Source organism: Notechis scutatus, chromosome 3 (assembly GCF_049901735.1).
Source record: "Notechis scutatus isolate UNSWTSFEM ecotype Mainland chromosome 3, rNotScu1.2, whole genome shotgun sequence".
NCBI lineage: Eukaryota > Metazoa > Chordata > Lepidosauria > Squamata > Elapidae > Notechis > Notechis scutatus.
In genome coordinates this window covers 162,748,711-162,768,943 of record NC_142011.1, presented here as the reverse complement: position 1 = coordinate 162,768,943, position 20,233 = coordinate 162,748,711, and the positions used below count along the sequence as shown (strand labels likewise).

At 34.3% G+C, this 20,233-nt stretch overlaps 1 protein-coding gene across 1 annotated transcript in view; it reads left to right on the top strand.

The window, feature by feature from the left end:
- Window positions 1-20,233, top strand: part of NPC1 (NPC intracellular cholesterol transporter 1) — a 38,516-nt gene that overhangs the window by 15,258 nt on the left and 3,025 nt on the right. Inside the window, exons 5-24 of the mRNA XM_026670329.2 lie at window positions 2,171-2,338; window positions 2,770-3,019; window positions 4,534-4,610; window positions 5,176-5,546; window positions 6,257-6,483; window positions 7,155-7,255; window positions 7,648-7,750; window positions 8,309-8,498; window positions 9,530-9,712; window positions 10,974-11,088; window positions 11,521-11,648; window positions 11,729-11,869; window positions 12,277-12,366; window positions 12,611-12,801; window positions 14,026-14,141; window positions 14,254-14,383; window positions 16,228-16,428; window positions 17,949-18,180; window positions 19,270-19,383; window positions 20,049-20,211. Of these exons, the coding sequence (XP_026526114.2) occupies window positions 2,171-2,338; window positions 2,770-3,019; window positions 4,534-4,610; window positions 5,176-5,546; window positions 6,257-6,483; window positions 7,155-7,255; window positions 7,648-7,750; window positions 8,309-8,498; window positions 9,530-9,712; window positions 10,974-11,088; window positions 11,521-11,648; window positions 11,729-11,869; window positions 12,277-12,366; window positions 12,611-12,801; window positions 14,026-14,141; window positions 14,254-14,383; window positions 16,228-16,428; window positions 17,949-18,180; window positions 19,270-19,383; window positions 20,049-20,211 (3,291 nt within the window). The remainder of the gene's footprint in view (window positions 1-2,170; window positions 2,339-2,769; window positions 3,020-4,533; window positions 4,611-5,175; window positions 5,547-6,256; window positions 6,484-7,154; window positions 7,256-7,647; window positions 7,751-8,308; window positions 8,499-9,529; window positions 9,713-10,973; window positions 11,089-11,520; window positions 11,649-11,728; window positions 11,870-12,276; window positions 12,367-12,610; window positions 12,802-14,025; window positions 14,142-14,253; window positions 14,384-16,227; window positions 16,429-17,948; window positions 18,181-19,269; window positions 19,384-20,048; window positions 20,212-20,233) is intronic.

Genomic DNA, 20,233 nt, shown 5'->3' with positions numbered 1-20,233 from the left:
GAATTCTGTAATTTTATAAATTTATCTGTGCATTTATGTGTAAGCACATTTATAATTCAGATAAAGAAAAATGTACCTTAATCTTGGCTATTAAACTAATTGTTTTGTTCTTTGCATCAGCCCCAATGCAATTGGGAAGTTGCTGGTTTTAAATCAAGTTATTTACTGGGTGGGGAAATATGCACGAGTGGCTAGAGAAAGAGATGTTGAGCAGGTGGGGAACAATTTATCTGAACAATTTACTACCTTCCTTGCTGGCTTCCTGTTGACTTTGCTATAGAAAAGTGGCAGGGAGGGTTGCAAACTGCAAACAACTATGTGACTATAGAATGATGCAACTGTTGTTAATGTGAGCTGCTTGCCAAGTGCACTGATTGCAATGATACTATGGGAGTAATAGGATGGCCAAAACTTTGAGGACTAGTGGTAACCACACCTTATTCAATTCATAATTTCCAACAAACACCGAACTAGTGGTTAACTAGCTGTATACAGGTAGTCCTAGATTTACAATAGTTTGTTTAGTGACCATTTGAAGTTACAATGGCATTGAAAAAAGTGACGCAACCGTTTTTCACACTTAACAACCATTGTAGCATCCCCATGAACACATTATCAAAATTCAGATGCTTGGTAACTGACTCATATTTATGACAGTTGTCATGTCCTGGGGTAATATGATCCATCTTTTGCAATCTTCTGACAAACAAAGTCAGAAGGGAAGCCAGATTCATTTCACAGTTGTGTTACTAATTTAACAACTGCAGGGATTCACTGTTTAACAGCTGTGCCAAAAAAAGTTGTAAAATGAGGCCAAATTCACTTAACTCTCACTTAGCAACAAATTTTTTTGGCTCCATTATGGTCATAAGTCTCATATAATATCTCTGCACAATTCTGTTTTTCAGCATTCAGTATTGCGAAAAAGTCATTGAAACAATTGAAACTACAATTGTTTTTAGTTCATCAAGGGATGTGTAGAGAGACATGGTGTGGGAGGTGAAGAAAAGAGCGAGAGGATTGTCAAACTGGTTAAGCTTGAAATGTCAAAAATCAGCTGTCTTAATGCAATCTCTGGGTTGCTTTATTGCTATTGTTTTTTTTAATATTATTTATTAGTTTATCATAAAAGATAAAATACAAAACAGTAAAACAAACAAAATGAAACAAAATAAAACCATACACTCAACCCTAACAACAACAAAAAAGAAAAAAATAGTGTGCAAAAAAAGAGGATAAAGTGATCCATTAAATTTAACATTTAATATGTAGGATGCATCCTTGGCTGGGTGCTGAAAGAAAAGAAAAAGCAGTAAATTCTTCCCCTACACACACACACACACACACACACACACAACAAAGAAGAAAAAGCAGTCAACAGGTTGAGCTAAAGTTAAACATTACACTAATCTTCAAATCCCCCTCTATTAACCATCTGTTATATTTAGCGCGTAGAAAGTCCACAAATGGTTTCCAGCCTCCTATAAAGCTGTCTTGTCCTTTATCTCTAATCAAAGCAGTTAATTTCGCCATCTCCACTATTTGTCAATTTCAAAATACATTCTTCAACAGTCTGAATCCCTCCCTTCCCCAGTGTTTGACAAGTACAATCCTCACAGCAGTCACCATGTGAAGGACTAGCACCCCAAATTGTTTTTCAATTGGCTTGTCCATTATACCTAAAAGAAAAGCTTCAAATTTCATTAATATTTGTACTTTAAATACTTTTTGCATTGCCATACGTTTTACCAGTATGTTTTCACATATTTGCAAGACTACCCCATATGATTAAAAAGTGAATCTGGATTTTTACTACATTTTTAGCACATATCAGAAATTACTTTATACATTTTCTGGGGTCAAGTACAATGGTACATCATTTTATAAAAGTTTTATTTCAAGCTGTAATTTAATGTAAATTTTAGTCCATTCGTCCATACCTTCTCCCATTTGTCTAGCATTATACCCAAAAATTTTGCCCATTTTACCATATACTCGATAATGTATTCATTTTCTAGGTTCATCTTGAGTAATATTTAATATATTTTAGAAATGACGTGGTCAAGTGGAGATGACCACTCGATTACTGCTGTTGACTCAATATAATAAATCCTCTTTTTATAATTTAGTGTATCAACTTGTAATTTTTGTGTTAAAATTGTACTTCCAGATATGTATAATGCCTGCAAAGATGTGGAGGCTCCATCAAGCAATATTAAGGCATTAGGTCTGTTGTGTGGGAAAGAATTTAAAGACTGTAATGCAACCAATTGGATTCAGTATCTGTTTAGCAAAGACAATGGCCAGACTCCCTTCAACATAATTCCAATATTTTCAGGTAGGAAATATGGACATTTTAATATACTTTTAGTTTTTGTGCAATCTAGTAGATGCTGAAGTTTTATAGTGATATAAATAGTTGGATGATGTCATTTGGAACATTTTAGTATAGGTGCAGTTATATTCCACTTGAATTTGAACATTTATCTTTACCCTTTAATTAAACAGAAATACTAGCCTGCTAATATCTTCATAAAATAACTAAATTCTTAGGACTTGTTTATTGTCTTTTATATCACTTTATTTCATTTTTAAATATATGAATCTTGAGGCTTATGCATGGTATATTGAATTATTAATTTTTAATGACACAAAATTGAATTTGACAAACTATAAAAATATTTTTATATGTTAATTTAAAGAGCAACATATTATATCTACACAGCTAATGCTGTATTCTTGTTTCATAAATGTTATCTTCTTTGTTAGATGTACCTATCCATGGGATGATTCCTATGACCAATGCTACCAAAGGCTGCAATGAATCTGCGGATGATATCACAGGACCTTGTAGTTGTCAAGATTGTTCCATTGTCTGTGGCCCAAAACCAGAACCACCACCTCCTCCTGCCCCTTGGCTTTTGCTTGGTTTGGATGCCATGTGTGTTATTATGTGGATCTCCTACACAGCATTTCTTCTTATTTTCTTTGCAGTGGTTTGTGGTGTCTGGTGTTATAGGTAAATAGCCAGTTAAAGCACTTTACATTGAAAACATTCCAAAACTGTTTATATACTTCAATTCAATCAATTATCTTACTCACTGTTTAGTATCACTTTTAGAAATACTTCTGTTCCTCACTAATGGTTTCTCAGTTAAATAGACATTAATGTTTCATATTCCCTAATATGAAATATAATGTAAAATATAGAAATAGGCATCTTCTAAATCTGAAAAGTAAATAAAATCAAATCAAAATGTTACATATTTGACCACTTAATCTATTAACAGATGGCAAAATCTTATCGGATGAGGGAAAGAGTTCTTATACTGTAAACAGTTATGTTACATTGAGATCTCTTTTTATTAGCATTGATTTACACAAACGTTGGCCTTGCTCAGTGTGGATAAATCAGTGGTATGTTTCCAGCTGTATTACTAGTGATTCTGAACTACGGAGCCATCAGAAAATGGGCTGAGTTTAGAACACAATTTAGATTTTTCCTTCCAATTGCTTGCTGAAAAAGGAAGATGGTAGGGTTGAATGGCCTTACTAAATACAGCATGTAACAATCAGTTTAGTTACAAACTGATGTTTTGAAAAGCTGTCTATGTTAGTTTCTCATCACGATATATCTTAACGGTTTTTAATACCAAGTCATCTAAAAAGGAGGCACTTCAGAAAAACAAGAAAGAAAGGCAGATGAAGACCTTCTCAGTTATCCTCCAGCTGGATTGTCTCTTCCCCACTCTTCATTTCAGAATATTTTTGCTGAAAAATATTCTTAGATTTCCTTGACTGCCCCAGGTTTCAGTAATATTCAAGTCAGTGGACTGTGAGGAACATCTGTGGACTATGAGGAACATTTCCAAAACTGTATTTCCTCTTATTACTTCATGGTTGATTTGGAGACATGTCTCTTATTTTCAAGTCTCTTGTTGAAATATACAATTACTTTTCATGTACACATTGTAATTTAAGCTTGATATACTTTTTATACAATTATACTTGGTCAAATATCCAATAGTTTATCTACAGCAGGGATGTCTAACTCAAGGCCTGCGGGCTGGATCCCGGCCCATAGGGTGTTTAGATCTGGCCCCTGGAAACAGTGAAGGACTGGCCTGCAGTACCTCTGCCAGTGAAAATGTAGCTTGGGAGGGCTGTGCACCCCCTCCCAAGGCTCTCTGTTCAGCCGCGACAGCCTAATGCAGTCTTCTGCCAGTGAAAACGAAGCTCAGAGGGGCCACGCACAGCCCCCCCAGGCCCCGTTTTCAGCCGTGATAGACTCCTGCAGCTCTCTGCCAATAAAAACAGATCCCCCAGCCTACCAGGCCACTACAGGTGCCCCCGATACGAGTGACATCGAGCTGGCCACGCTCATCCCAGCCACGCCCCCCCGGCCCTCCGAGGTCAAACACAACCTTGATGTGGTCCTCAAATCGAGTTTGACACCCCTGATCTACAGTATGACATAAATTAATGTAAAAATGCTTATTTGTGCTACATTGTCTGTGTTTATATAATTTACAGGAAGAAATATTTTGTTTCTGAATATACACCCATTGATGGCAATATTGCATATTCCGTTAACTCACATCAAAATACTGGTAAGTTCTAGAACCAATATTTGTGCTTTCTTTTAGAAATAACAGCCACGAATGTTAATTTGTTAATATTGCATGCTTTATTATGGGACATGATGGTCTGAACTGTTTTGGATTTCATTATAATTTATTTGCTATCAGTGACAAATAATTAGAGGGTAAAATTGCTTCCTTCTTTCCAACTCCACTTTACCAGTGTAAAAGCCTATACCCTAATTATTTATATTGTCTCCAGTCTCACAGCATTAATTCTATTGTCACATGGCAGCCCTATCACATCCTTTTTACACATAACATTTTTTAACATAGTTCTTTTTCCCACCACTCAAAATCTGACATTGAAAACATTCAAATTTTCTTAAAACTATGTTGGACACAGAAATCTTAATTATTCATTCTGATTGTGTCAAATCAAATACTTCTATTGTGATTTTCTTTACAGTAAAAAAAGAATAATTTGATACCAACAATTTATAGTTTCAAAAATAACAGGACATTAAATACATGCCTGATTAATTTTTTTTGTGCAGTTGTATGTTGTTTGATATTTGTGATTGTGTCATTGCAGGAGAAGCTACTTGGTGTGAAAGATTTGGTGAGAAATTTGAGAATGTTTTAAGAGTTACATTTGCGTCATGGGGAGCTTTTTGTGTTCGGAACCCACGACCTGTTCTTCTGTTCTCCTTGGTTATCATTGCCATGTGTTCCTCAGGCTTGGCATTTCTCAAAATAACTACAAATCCTGTAGATCTGTGGTCAGCCCCAAATAGTCAAGCTCGGAGAGAAAAGGAATACTTTGATACTAATTTTGGACCTTTCTTCCGTACTGAACAACTCATTATTCAGGCAGTGAATACTACTCCAGAGATCTTTAAACCATATTTTCCAGGACCAGATATTCCTTTTGGACCTCCACTTACAAAACATATCTTGCATCAGGTAATATAGGAACTAATATGTTGATGTTCAATTAGTGTAGGTACAAGTTAAATGCATATTCTGTTTGATCAGCAGAATTTCTAGTGAACATTTAGGTTGGATTCTATTGAATGAGTTATGCAAATGCTGATTATTATTTTTTGACTGTACTATGATAGAGTAAAAGCTGATAGATTTTGGGGTGAGATTGCTTGTGGAAAATAAAAGGCATAAAAACTAAAATGGGCCATAGATTAGCTTTCAAATTAAGGAATAGGATCAGTGGGAGAGGGGAAATTATAAGATTTCAAGAAAAATGCTTTTAATTAAAGCATACTTTTTTTGCTAGAAAGCTCAATAAATTACATTCTCACACACACAAGCACGCGCACACACACACACACACACACACACACATACACTTTTTTGCTAGAAAACTCACTAAATTTTATGTTCACTTAAAGCACAGAGAAACACACACCTTTTTCAATACTATGATACTGTATTTAATATTGTATTTTTGCAAGTTAAATTGATTCTGATTTTGAAAGAAAATTACTGTTTTCAGAATTTGCTGAAGTTATTTTGACTCGTGCTTGATATCTTGCTTTTAATTAAAATGTTGATTACTATTAACTTCATCTATCATATCTTAAAGATACAGAGAGAAAAGATTCTGTCCCATTGGTATACTAAGTAGTACATTTTTTTTTATTTTCTCATATTTGCAGATACTAGATTTGCAAAATGGTATTGAAAGCATAACTGCATCTTATCAAAATGAAACTGTAATGTTGAAGGACTTTTGCCTGGCACCTCTTACTCCGTACAACAACAACTGTACTATTCTGAGTGTTCTCAACTACTACCAGAACAGTCATTCTGCACTAGATGCTAACATTACTGATGGATACTATATCTATGCCGACTTCCACACTCACTTCTTATACTGTGTCAGGTAGGCCCAGTCAAAAATACCATCCGTTTCTTGATTACATACTTTTGCAACTTTAAAATTCTATTAGGCTGATTTTCTTTCTTTTATACTGTTATACTTGGTTAACTGCCTTGAGGGCTCATCGATGACATAGTATTCAAACCATAGTTTGAATAATATTTTTGTTTGTTCGGTAAATAATTTTCTTTGCTTTTTTTTTCTTTCAATTTATCGTTTGTCTATGTTGTATGCTGCCCAGACTTGTAACACACGAATTGGGTAGCCTTATAAACCTTTAAATAAATAAATATCCACCCAAAGCTAAACAAATAAGTTAGCATAATTAATGAATTCAATCTTAATACTAACCAAGCCAGAATACTTCTCAATGTATTATTGTAGCTCTCAGATAATACAAATTATCTAAATATGAATTTGAAAAGTGAACTACTGTGGCTTAAACTTTTTCAAATTAAGGCTTATTTTGAAAGTTTGTACTTGAAAAAATATTGTTCAATAATTTCTAAATTTAAATAAGTGGCTTTTTTTGATTGACTATATATTTCTAAAATTTGTGTAGTCTAAAGGTCTTCTGAAAAGCCAGGTCTTTATGAGTCAGTGCAATTACTGGAATATTAGCGTAAGAAATACCAGCTTACAAATTCTGATCACATTGTGTCCAAATTTGATAGGGCTCCAGCATCTCTGAATGACACAACCCTCCTTCACCAACCTTGCTTGGGGACATTTGGTGGTCCTGTCTTCCCATGGCTGGTGATGGGAGGATATGATAGTAAGTGTGATATACTTGTTGGTTTTATTGCTGAAATAAGCAGGTCTGTAAATCCACTTTCTTTTTAGACAGTCCAAATTATACCGTCCCTATATTGCAGATATGCACATTGCTGCTGATATTTATTTGCTAGCATGTTGTGTTACAATGTGTGGAATATTATAACTAACAAATTACCGCTTGGCTATAGAGAATGAAATGTGCTGGTTATGAATAAAAATGCTATTTTGCTCCTAGTTTTACAAGTAAGGCAGCTTCTTTTTAAACAAGTATGTGTGTAGCAATGAAGAGCTTGATAATTGAACTGGTACCCTTATTTTGTATTTTATGTGTGTATGTGTATATCTTTGAAATAGTTCCTCATCTACTTTATTCTTTTATTAAATATTTAGATGAAAATTATAATAATGCCACAGCACTTGTGATCACATTTCCTGTCATGAATTACTATAATGACACAGAAAAGATGATGAAAGTTTTGGCTTGGGAAAAGGAGTAAGTTTTTTTTCTAAATTAGGCTTATCTGACATAATCTTTGTAAACTTTTCAAACTGAAGTTCAGTAAACTCTTCTTGCTTAGTAATTCTAGAACTATTAAGAACTTTAGAACTTTATTATCAATAATAATAGCTTTACAATGTTTTAAGTGCTCAAAAATAAAGCAGCCACTTCATGTTTTTATAATGTGAATACTTATTTATCTGAATATTTGTTCAGAAATAAAAGTTTTATATTAATAACTTTTCAGTTCTTTCAGTATAGGAATTATACAAACCCCTGCTTTAAACTTGTAATCAATAGATTTCACTTTTAAAATCTTAATTGAGTAGGTCAAGGATAGTTTAAATTTTAAATATGTGAAAAACATGTTACGTTTAAACATAAGAAATGTAGAAACTTACACCAAAAATAGCATATATTGGCAATGCAGGGTACAATTTAACAGTAAAATATTGAAATAATTTGTGCACATTTTGCTCTAAGATTGTGTTTAATAGAGATTGGTTAGTCTAGCTTTCTTAAAAATTATTGACACTCTTGTCTGTTTTTCAGGTTTCTCAATTTTGTGAAAAACTATGACAACCCAGATTTAATAATTTCCTTCTCTGCCGAACGTAGTATTGAAGATGAAATAAATCGAGAAAGCAACAGTGATGTTTGCACAGTTGTAATTAGCTATGCAGTCATGTTTGTGTACATTTCCATAGCTCTTGGGCATATTAAGAGTGTTGATAGATTCTTGGTATGTATCTTTTTAACTATTGAAATTAAATACAGAGTTCAATGTCTTGCAAGTTTAGTTAAAATTTTAGCACCTTAATGTTTACTTCTATTTGTATTTTATCCTTTTACAGTATTTTGAATATTTATCTCTGTAACAGCTAAATAGTAAGGTAGGTGGGTAACATACAGTGTCAGGAAAGTCCACACCCATATGTGCTGTAAAATATCCCTACAGTCTTCTGGAAATTAGCTAATTTATTTATCAACTTTTTAAATAGTTTTTCTCTTAAAATTTATGGAGATACACATGGGGAGCTCCCTAATTACTTTATACAATACAGTACTGTATGTTATCTAAAAGTACTGAAGATAACATGTTTCATAACAATAATTTACCTAAATAAGTAAAAGAGATATGTATGTATATTACATATTTCCTGGATTAGAAATTGATGTTCCTAGTGTTGCTTATTCACTTTATATTTCTTTGAATGAAATACACATGCTTGTTTTGGCTCAAATAATAAAGTACAGCTGGTTTGACAATCAAACTATTAAACCAGGGATGGGCGTCAAAAAGTTTAGCAAAGGGTCCTCTGCTCGGTTGCTGGATGGGCGTGGCAATGGTGGGTCTGGCCTAGTAGGCCTTTTGTACCACGGGGGGGTGTTTTTGCCCTCTCCAGGCTCCAGGGGCTTTGAGCCTCTGGGAGGGCGAAAATGGCCTCTCCGGAGGCTCTCTGGATGCCGGAAGCAGGCCCATTTCTGGCCTTCCTGAACTTCCAGAAGGCCCGTTTTTTACCCTCCCTGAACTTCCGTGCACGCCCTGCACTTACCTGCATCCAAAATAGGCTGCGTGGGGACTCCTGGGGTGGGCGAGGTGGGTGGGCGGGGCCAGCCAGGAGTGGGATTTGGGGTTCTCTGAACTGCACAGAATTTTAGCTAGGGACTGTCCCGAACCCCCAGCAGCCCACCCCTGTATTAAACTGTAATTATATTGTAAAAACAGAATTTTAAAAAGGCTTTCAATGTATGTTATCTTTTATTTACTAGGTGGATTCAAAGATCTCATTGGGCATTGCAGGCATCCTGATAGTGCTGAGTTCAGTTGCATGTTCTTTGGGTATCTTCAGCTATTTTGGAGTCCCTCTAACACTAATTGTTATTGAAGTCATTCCCTTTTTGGTGTTGGCTGTTGGAGTGGACAACATTTTCATTATTGTTCAGACATTTCAGGTATTTTTGTTAATATAATTTGTTAATATGTATAATGAGATGATATTTGCATATTGCATCATTTTGTTAGAATAAATTAGTGGTGTGTTTAGCCTATGATTCTTTCTCTGGCTCAGATAAGAAATACAAGCCAAAACGATGTTCTATCTAGCTCACCCTGTTGGTAGTAGTTCTTCCAAGGTTTGAATGGAAGATTTTTACAAGTTATCTGGAAATAGAGAAAACTTTGGACCTTTTCTGACAATGTGAGCCTGCTGATGAACCATGGCCTCAAAGCCTGTGGCCATGGAGCTGGAACTCTATTGTGGTTCCATTGTAATTAATAGAGTTTGGCTTTTTGCAATAATGTGTTAAGAATGATAATACACTAACCTTTTAAATACTCTTTGGGTGGCACTGAATATCAGTTTCTGGGAAGTAAGGAGAATACTATGTTTGCAGGCTTTATTTGATCTCTGTGGGAAATAACCTGCTCTTCAGCATGGTACAAGAGTGTGCCTGCTGACCCTTCTCCCATGCCTGCAAGCTCCCTTGTATGGAATGGTCACCAGTGGGGTCTGTTATGGGAGGAAAGGTTTCGTGGCCATGATTCATAGCAAACATGGCAAGTATTTGAAAGGCATTTTTTAAATATACATATGCTTGCATAGCTCTGCATATGTGTATACGCAGTTGCTTAATTCTGATAGTTCCAGAAAAAGCATTTCCTCATGTATGCACAGACATACAACAAGGAGAAGTCTTTTAGGGGGGGAAAAACACACACCATACATCCCAGGGAGGAAGGGGTTTAATCATTCTATAAGGATAGCCATGTTGACAAAGCATCCCTTTCAACTAGACTAAAAAAGGGGGATTAATTTGGTCTCATTTACTAAATTTCATCTAGACAGGAAATAGGATAATTGCTACAGCAATGAAAAAGATGATTGCCTGTTCTCAGAAGGGAAACCAATATTTAGGTTGGAGAAACTGTGACCAGTGATATACTGCTGTTCATTTGGATTTTTACGGTATTTTAAAGAAGAATATTTAGAATTTCTGAGAGTTTTTACAAGTATGTGCATGCATATGAGTGTTGATGTAGATCTGAATGACCATATAGATACAAAATATATTACTAAACTTTCAAAAAATAAATGGATAGCCTGGAGCCTTTGCACCTTAGCAAGGAGGCATATTTCTACATTTTCTTAACTGAAACAATTTGTATCATAGATCCAAGACACAATTTGATTTAATGAGTGAATTATTATTTCAGAGAGATGAACGGCTTCAAGATGAAACCTTAGATAAGCAGATTGGTCGAATTCTTGGAGAGGTGGCTCCTAGCATGTTTCTTTCCTCATTTTCAGAGACAGTGGCTTTTTTCTTAGGTAAGATTTTTAATTTGTTTTTGTAGTTAGGATTTTGGAATTAATTGTTTTCTCTTACTCCATGACCAGTATTTTAAAAAAAGTAGAAGAGATAAAGCCATTATTTACAAATCCTTGAAATTCAACAGCAGCTCCACAGTGAAATAAACAGTAAAATAAATTTGAGGAGAATGCCAAAATTGGTGAAATATAAACTGCCAAATTCTTGATAAAATGTGGAAGCATTATTTTAATCCAGTCTTTTCTTATTGATGAACTGATTAGTATTTTCTTTTCTTTTTAATGACAGTGTTTTACATTAATTAACTTTTTCAAAAATTGGGTAGGCAAATTGCTTCATGGTATTTTATGGGAAGGGGTATATAGATGTTTGAATATATTTTTTTGCATTGAGTTAGTATGACGTATATCTGTTTTATTTTTCTCTTTTAGGGAGCTTGTCGACTATGCCTGCAGTTCGTACATTCTCTCTCTTTGCTGCTGTAGCAGTCTTTATTGATTTCCTTCTGCAGATAACCTGCTTTGTAAGTCTCTTGGGCTTGGATGTTAAGCGCCAAGAGGTAAGTTCATTATAAACTCTTTTCATATTTGGATCAGCATTATTTTAGCTGCACATTCATTTTGGCATTTTATATTCCAGAATAATCGATGTGATGTCTTGTGCTGTATCAAAGGTCGTGAAGAAATCAGTAGTTTCCATCACTCTAAAAGCATGTTGTTTCAGTTTTTCAAAAACATTTATTCTCCATTTCTTCTTAAAGATTGGATGAGACCAATTATTGTACGTACACCCTCATTGTTGCAGCTAAACTTCCTTTTGATTTAAAATATCTAAACTCTAGCTAATCTAAATGCAATCATGAGATTTTTTTAAAATGGTAGAAATATATTTAATTTTATGCATATTTGTGTTCTTTGACTGGTTTTCAGAATAATAAAAATCATTTCAGTAGTCTGAACATATTAATGTTAATTTTACTTACATTTACACTGTAACAGGAACATGTTAAATATTTCTTCCACCTTATTGCTAGTTTACCATGACACTGTTTTAAGCTTTAAATGGAAGAGCTACAGTATATTTTCTAGCAACACTTTCAAATAGATTTCAAATATGTAAATCAAAATATTGAACAGGTTTTAGATAAATTCTATATGTGAGACAAAGAAGATTTTACTGTATTTCAGATATCCATATTTGTGGGTGTGTTATCATTCAGCATAGCAGTTGTCAACAAAGTTGAGATTGGCCTGGACCAGAGATTATCAATGCCTGATGTAAGTTTTTCAATTTCTTATACCACTACTCTTTTTATACTAAATACTAAAAATTTCCTGAGAATTTTCTGAGAATGACAGCTCCCCATTTGTGCATATAAGAAACAGATACTAGATATGCGGGTAGTCAGCAGAAGTAGCCTGCAGTACTGCATTTCTAATCACTGCGCCACCAAGATTGTGGAGAGTTTCTTATTTTATTCTCCTATCTTTTGTGTTCTCTCTCTCTTTCTTTTAAAATAAGGATTCCTATTTGATAGTCTACTTCAACGATCTGGGCAAATACCTGCATGCAGGTCCTCCAGTATATTTTGTGGTGAAAGAAGGGCATAATTATACAACGCCAGAAGGGCAAAATATGGTCTGTGGAGGAGTGGGATGTGACAACAATTCTCTGGTACAGCAGGTGTTTAAAGCAGCAGAGATTAGCAGCTAGTAGGTATTCATTTTCCTTTTTCCTTAAAGATTTTCTATTGCAAATAATGTTCTGTTAGAATAGGAACAAACTTTTATTTAGATTCATGGTTAACCAGCCTGTCCAATATAGGAAAAATTTCCAGGTCACACTCTTGATTTATTATTTGTATTTTCTTTTGAATTGTTAAGTTGCTATATCCAACATAGCATCATTTTCCATATCATTCTTGTAGCCTGTTATTTTTAAATCCATTTTCAAATCAGTGTCCGTCTTGCCCAATGAAACCTGTTCCTCTTCCACAGCAACTTTTAAACTCACACTCTATCTATAGAGGCAGACACTCTTAAAATTAACTTCTGGGTCTATTGTTCCAAAATAGTATGTTCAGTATTAAAATATTTTGCTTCATTCTGTATTAGTAAGTCAAATGTTGTTCTCCTTTCATTAACTTCTTTCACTAAGGATTGAAGGAACCCCCCTCTGGTGTTTTCAAGCTTGTCAATTCAATTCGAATTCAGGTAGACCTCAACTTACAACAGTTCGTTTAATGACAGTTCGAAGTTACAGTGCCACTGAAAAAAGTGACCATTTTTCATACTTTTGACCGTTGCAGCATTCCCATGGTCATGTGATTTACATTCAGTTACTTGACATCTAATTGATATTTATGATGGTTTGCAGTGTCCTGTGGTCATGTGATCATATTTTGCGACCTTCTGACAAACAAAACCAATGGGGAGGCCAGAGTCACTTAACAACCTTGTTATTAATTTAACAACTACCGTGATTCACCTAACAAATGTGGCCTTTGTTAAATGAATTTTGCCCCATTTTATGACTTTTCTTGTCACAGTTGTTAAGTGAATCACTGCAGTTGTTAGTAACCTGGTTATTAAGTGAATCTGGCTTCCCCATTGACTGCCTGTCAAAAGTTCGCAAAAGGAGATCACATGACCATGGGGCACTGCAACTGTCATAACTATGAGTCAGTTGCCAAGCCTCTGAATTTTGATCACATGACCATGGGGATGCGGCAATGGTGGTAAGTCACTTTTCCAGTGCAATTGTAAATTTGAACAGTCACTAAATAACCTGTTGTAAGTCAAGGACTACCTGTATATTTTTAAAAACTTACAGTATCTGCATTGACTCTGTGTGTGTGTGTGTGTGTGTGTGTATGCAGTTTGTATAGAATGTACATGAAAATGTTTGACAAATGATGGTACCATTTTCATATTTAGTACAAGAATTGGCTATACACCTTCTTCCTGGATTGATGACTACTTTGACTGGATCAAGCCACAATCTTCTTGTTGCAGAACTTATAACACCACTGGAGCATTCTGCAATGCTTCAGGTACAGCTGAATTTCAAAGCTTAATGAATTAATTGAATCTGAAGCAAATTAATTGTACATGAATGAAGACAAATGTTAAATTTATGAATATTTTCCAATAACATTTACACAGTTGTCAATCCATCGTGTGTGCGCTGCCGGCCACTGACTAAAGAAGGAAAACAGAGACCTGAGGGTGAAGACTTCATGAAATTTCTCCCTATGTTCCTCTCAGATAATCCTAATCCAAAATGTGGCAAGGGGTATGTTTGGAAGGACATTGAGTCATAAAATACTGGCTTTCTTTGTCTATATAACAAATGCTCACAGCACAAAAAATGCAAAATAAAGCTGAACTTTAATTTTATATTTTGGTAGGCAAATATTGCTTAACAAATATAATTTAATCTTAGCATAATTATTGCCATAATTGAAACACAGCAATTGAAGGATATAACTTCCATGTAGAAGGAGGAAGGGAAAATACTAACAAGTAAAAAGTAAAGGCGAAGCTAGCCAATTTTATTTTTCTCTCTATAGAGAATATTCACTGTAATTGTAAAATGAAATGCACAGGAACAGTATTGTAGTTTAAACTTTGTAACAACATAGTTAAGGATTATGCACTGTTCTTGTATGGGGTGAAATCTTCAGGACCAGATTAATTTATTTTATGGTATCAAATAAAATAGTTAATGGTTTGGTCAAAACAATATAAATTGCCTGAAACAATTTAGAGATCAGAACAGATAAAATGCTACAGTTGATGCCTTAGCACAAATGGTGCTATCTTCAAAAAATATGATCTAAGAGACTATAGACTATTTAGTCTGATTCAATATCTGGAAAAAAATAGAATACATAATCAAATAATAAGTCAGGATGCATTAAATTATTATTTTATCAAACCATTTAATATGCAATCCCATAATATTCATATTGGCAAGTGAATTAAACATTAAGTTAATGGTAGGTGGATTTTGCATTTGATTTTGTATTGGTATTAAACTGAAGGGGTAAAATTGAATGGCTTTGCCACCTTAAAATGTTCAGTAAAACAATATAGTATATGGTTTTATATTTTTCTTTGATTTAGTAGTATAAACTGAAACTCCAATGTGTCTGCCTGTACCCTGTAGTATTTCTCATTTTAAAAATTGGAAAATTCTTGGCATTGAACAAAGAACCAATCTAAGGCATTTAGGGCTTAGAATACCACATAGAAGGAATAGAAAATTAAAAATAGTGGATCTTCATAATCCAGTAGTTCATTTACAAATGTGCTCGGTAGTATAGTGTTTATCCATTAAAAAGGTAAAAGCAAATGAAAATTGAAGAGAGCAAAGTTGCCTGTATTGCAATTTGTATCTTGCCTGGGATGGTGGCTGGTGATACTATGTTATACATGGGGCCTTTTCAGCCATAATTTTGTTCCCAGGCATTTATGCGCTCCTTAAAACCTACAAATATAAGAAAAATTGCTCTGATTTCCTTGAACAGTGATTTTTTTTTTAAAGAGATGCAATAGTGCCCTATCTTTATAAGCCTTTTTGATCCATACAAAAATTAGTCCTAAAATTTGGCCAAGCCTACTCAATGGCAAATATCAACTGTGTTTTTCCCATCCTTGGGATAGCATCCTGAGGAAACAAAAAAGGTTGCAGTGCAAAACCTTATTTTCCCATTTGGAAAGGCTTTCATGACTGACATCCTTATAGCAGATATTTTGAAAATCCCCATGGCATTTCCTAAATAATTCTAAATGTGTCTGGTATTCCTAATGGACCTCTGGGCTCCCAAATTTAATATTGTCCTTTTCTTAAAGTAAGAAACATCATGCTATGCTTGCAGCACTCTTTAATTCCTATCTTCTTGAAATTATATTTACCAGCAAGATATTTACTTCATTGTTAAAATACTTTATTCTCCCGAATACATCCATGCTGCAAATCATCATTCTATTGCTTTGTGTTGTGTACTTTTAGCAAGTATTGATCTGTAGCATCTCCTAATAAGATAATAGATGCAAACTGAAATGCCTGTTAGTTGATCTGAAAGAAGGCAGCAGCTTTTGGGATGTATGCCAACTGTACTCTCTTTTTTTCAGAGGACATGCTGCATATAGTTCTGCAGTCAACTTTATACCCAACTCTTCTGAAATTGGAGCCACTTACTTCATGACTTACCATACGGTGCTAAACACCTCAGCAGACTTTATTGATGCATTGAAAAAAGCACGGATTATAGCAAACAATATTACTGAAGCCATGGTCCACAAAGAAAACAATGCTGAAGTTTTTCCTTACAGGTACAGTAATTCCTTTATGGGCAGAAAATTATCCCACAACTTGCTCGCTAAGAATTAGAATTAGATTATACAATATATGCCACTAGAATCCAATCCTTGAATGGTACCCTGAGCTTCTTCAGAAGTTGCCATTAAATTGTAAAGGGGGAAATTTTTAAACAAATGGGAACAAATTATAATTGATTGTTATAACAGCTAATATAATTTCATTTAATCAAAATTAAATTTTGTTTTGGCTCTTTCTACTTGTTTGTTCTGGGCCACCATTTCTATTTTTCTTTTTTGCCCTCTGTGCATGATTCGCCTAGGCCACTTGAAAGCTAGTGCAAATTTTGATTATGAAGTGATGGCAATAGTTTTCTGATTTTTTTTTCTGTGCAAAGTATGTATTTTGAAACAGGAAAATATTAATAAGCCTGTGCAGAGATAGAACAGTTTGCAAATAATTAAAGTAATAATACTAATTAGAATTACATTCAAAGTGTTCCACTTTGTTCTGATTAATTCCTAAATGTTTGATTGACTGAAGTTTTGTGGCTTCGATTCATGAATCTAGTCAGAAATGAAAAAAAAATCTTAAAACTACCCAGTTTTTGTCAGTCTGCAAAATACAGTATGGAATTTTTAGTATTTGTCTTTTCTTCTAAAATAATAAAATTATTTTTTTGCCACATTAGTGGTAGAGAAACATCATTTTTGATGCTCTTTTAGTGGAAAAAAACAAAAATGATAAAAAAGCACAATTGTTGTTTTTACTGCCATCATCAGTAGACATTAAGTAATTTTAATCTGGAGAAAGCTATGCTGAAAAAGGTGGAAGGGCACAGCCAGCAGCAAGGTCGATAAACTTAAGTTATAGCAACAATGGGAACAATATGTTCAAAGCAAATACAAGAATACAGGAAGAAAGCAGGAAGATAAAAAGGTTGTCGCGCAACATAGAGTGATTTCTTCTTTCTGAGATCAAAGAATGATCTCTCTTTAAACCCCTTTATTTGGGTTGAAACTGGGTGAATTTAATGATTGTCCTTTTTATGTGTGCATGTGTTTTGAGTCAGTTTTTGACTCCTGAACTAGTCTCTGCAGTTTTCATAGCAAGATTTTTCAGAAGTTGTTTGCCATTGCTTCCTTTCTAGGGCTTAGTGTGTGACTGGCCCAAAGTCACCCAGCTGACTTTGTGCCAAAGGCAGGACTAGAACTCTAGCTTGGTACCTTTATTACACAAAACAAGCTCTCATAACAATAAATGGGGATGTGTTTAACTACAAACACCTGTACAATGGTACTTTATGCTTTTTGCTCTTTTAAAAAAAATAAAATTTCAAATGTTTGTATTAGAAGTCTATCTTTAGGTTTGGAAAATTGGAACAGAACATTGTGATTAGGGTTGGACAAATTTATTCAAGAGTCTTTCATTCTTGTCCAATTTTTGAAAAGTGGAAAGTGACTTTTTTAGAAGATGCTAAGTGGAAAGCTGTAGTTTGTAAATTTGTTAACTTTACTTATCTTTCTCTTCATAGCTTATTCTATGTTTTTTATGAACAATATTTAACAATTGTGGATGACACCATCTTTAATCTTGGCATTTCCCTTGGATCAATATTCATAGTATCTATGGTACTGCTTGGTTTTGATGTATGGAGTGCTGTTATTGTTTCCTTCACTATTGCTATGATACTGGTCAACATGTTTGGAGTGATGTGGCTCTGGGGTATCAGCTTAAATGCAGTTTCCTTAGTAAACCTTGTAATGGTAAGTTTACCTACACTTTAATCCTAGTCTGTTTAAAAAGATTTGGTGTAAAACCAAGCTGCTTAGACTCTATACAATGTATAGCCTTAAAGATGGATTTAAAAGCTCAAAAGAATACATGCCGGGCTTGAAACACAGCATTCCTTGTAAAAAGAAGTATTACCCTTTTTGTTTCTATATGAAAATCTTGGGTGTTTTTAGAATGACAAGGTTTGTCTTAGACTTGGTATCCATACTCAGCCAGATGATTTAGCCAGATAATATGCACAGCTACCAACAACAAAAAATTATATGAAATAAAATTATTCATCAATTCTGTAAGTTGTTTTGAATTTAAACTTGGAAACTGTTTGCTGCGATCTTTACCAATTTGGCATTGAAAATTTCAAAAAAAAAAAAAGACAGATTTGCTCTCTTTTCCCATTTTACTCTATAACACATGGTTTCCTGCCTACCAATCAGTGATATTTTGATATCTCCCAAGTTTTATTCACAGGAATTTTCTCTTTCCCAGTAATTCTTTTTTAAAGATTTGTAACTTTTGGGAATCAAGATTTGATGTCTCTTCACTTGAAGAGATATATTTAGAGGTAAAACAATATTCAATTATTTTAAAAGGTCTAAATATACTTGTTACAATGCCAGTTTATTGAGATGTAAAAAAATCAGACTTCCCTCAACACCCAGTGATAAGAGGAAGAAGCACAAATCAAACCAAGACAAATCACTTCACTTACATCACAGAAACCTGGCATTTTAATATCAGTGTCTACACTTTTTATAGCCTATTGTGATATTTTATATTTTCATATCTTGATTATTTCTAAGCTGTGGGTTTTTCTACAAATGCCAATCTGCTGATGGACATCTAGAAGCTGATAAAGAGGCACTTGGCATATAATTGACTTGCTGCATTTATTATTGCATTTATTGCAGCAGATTTACTTTCCTGCTTCTTTTCCTTTTTGTGTTATTTTTAATATATGGTATAACAATATTCTAACTATTAGTATTTAATTGCCACTTATTTGAATGCCTTATGCTTTATAAAACAGTAGAATATCCTAATATCTGTTATTTCCTTTGCAGAGTTGTGGCATCTCCGTTGAGTTTTGTAGCCATGTGACAAGAGCATTCGCAATTAGTACAAAAGCAACAAGAGTTGAGCGTGCTGAGGAAGCACTATCCCAAATGGGGAGCAGCGTAAGTAGTATTTTGTATCCTGTTTGTCAGGCAATAGAAGCCACAGGAACTGGGCCCAATTGTCTGAACAGATCATGGCCTGTATGCAACCAATGTGTCAGCATATAGATGCAATCTACATTGTACATCTGCGTAGTGGCAAAGTTCATTTCTTCCTGCAGTTTGTAATTATAACTAAAAGCTTGAGGTAGATAACCACTTTAACCCTAAGGACTACAGATCAAGGATACACCACACTTTAGGTGCATATACCATTCCATTGCTTGTCTCTTCCTTTACTACTGAACCTTGGCAAGATTGTAGTGGAGAGAGGGGAAGATAAGGTTCCCCTGCTTAAAAATATCCATCCTAATTACAGATCACTGTTTTTGTTGTATGAGAACAGTCATCTAGAATAGGAACACTGGGAAAAGGAAGAACACAATGAGCTTCTCTCTTTCATTAAGTAACTTCGTGCAGATTGTACATTTTTATTTCGAAAACCAATGAACTGGTTCTCACCAACCTAATTGACAAGAGGAAAGTAGAAGCTTGTTTGCTAACCATGGAGGAGACAGGATGCTGATGCATTTCAGTTATTGATGATGCCGATAATTTAAAAAATCATGTAAAAATAAAATAATTCTGACCTGATTCATTACTTTTTTTTTTTTTAATTTTAATAGGTTTTCAGTGGTATTACACTTACAAAATTTGGAGGAATAGTGGTGCTTGCTTTTTCCAAATCTCAGATTTTCCAGATCTTCTACTTCAGGATGTATTTAGCCATGGTGCTTCTTGGAGCAACCCATGGTCTAATATTTCTTCCTGTACTACTTAGCTACATAGGTAAGACAAAATTGGAATTTGC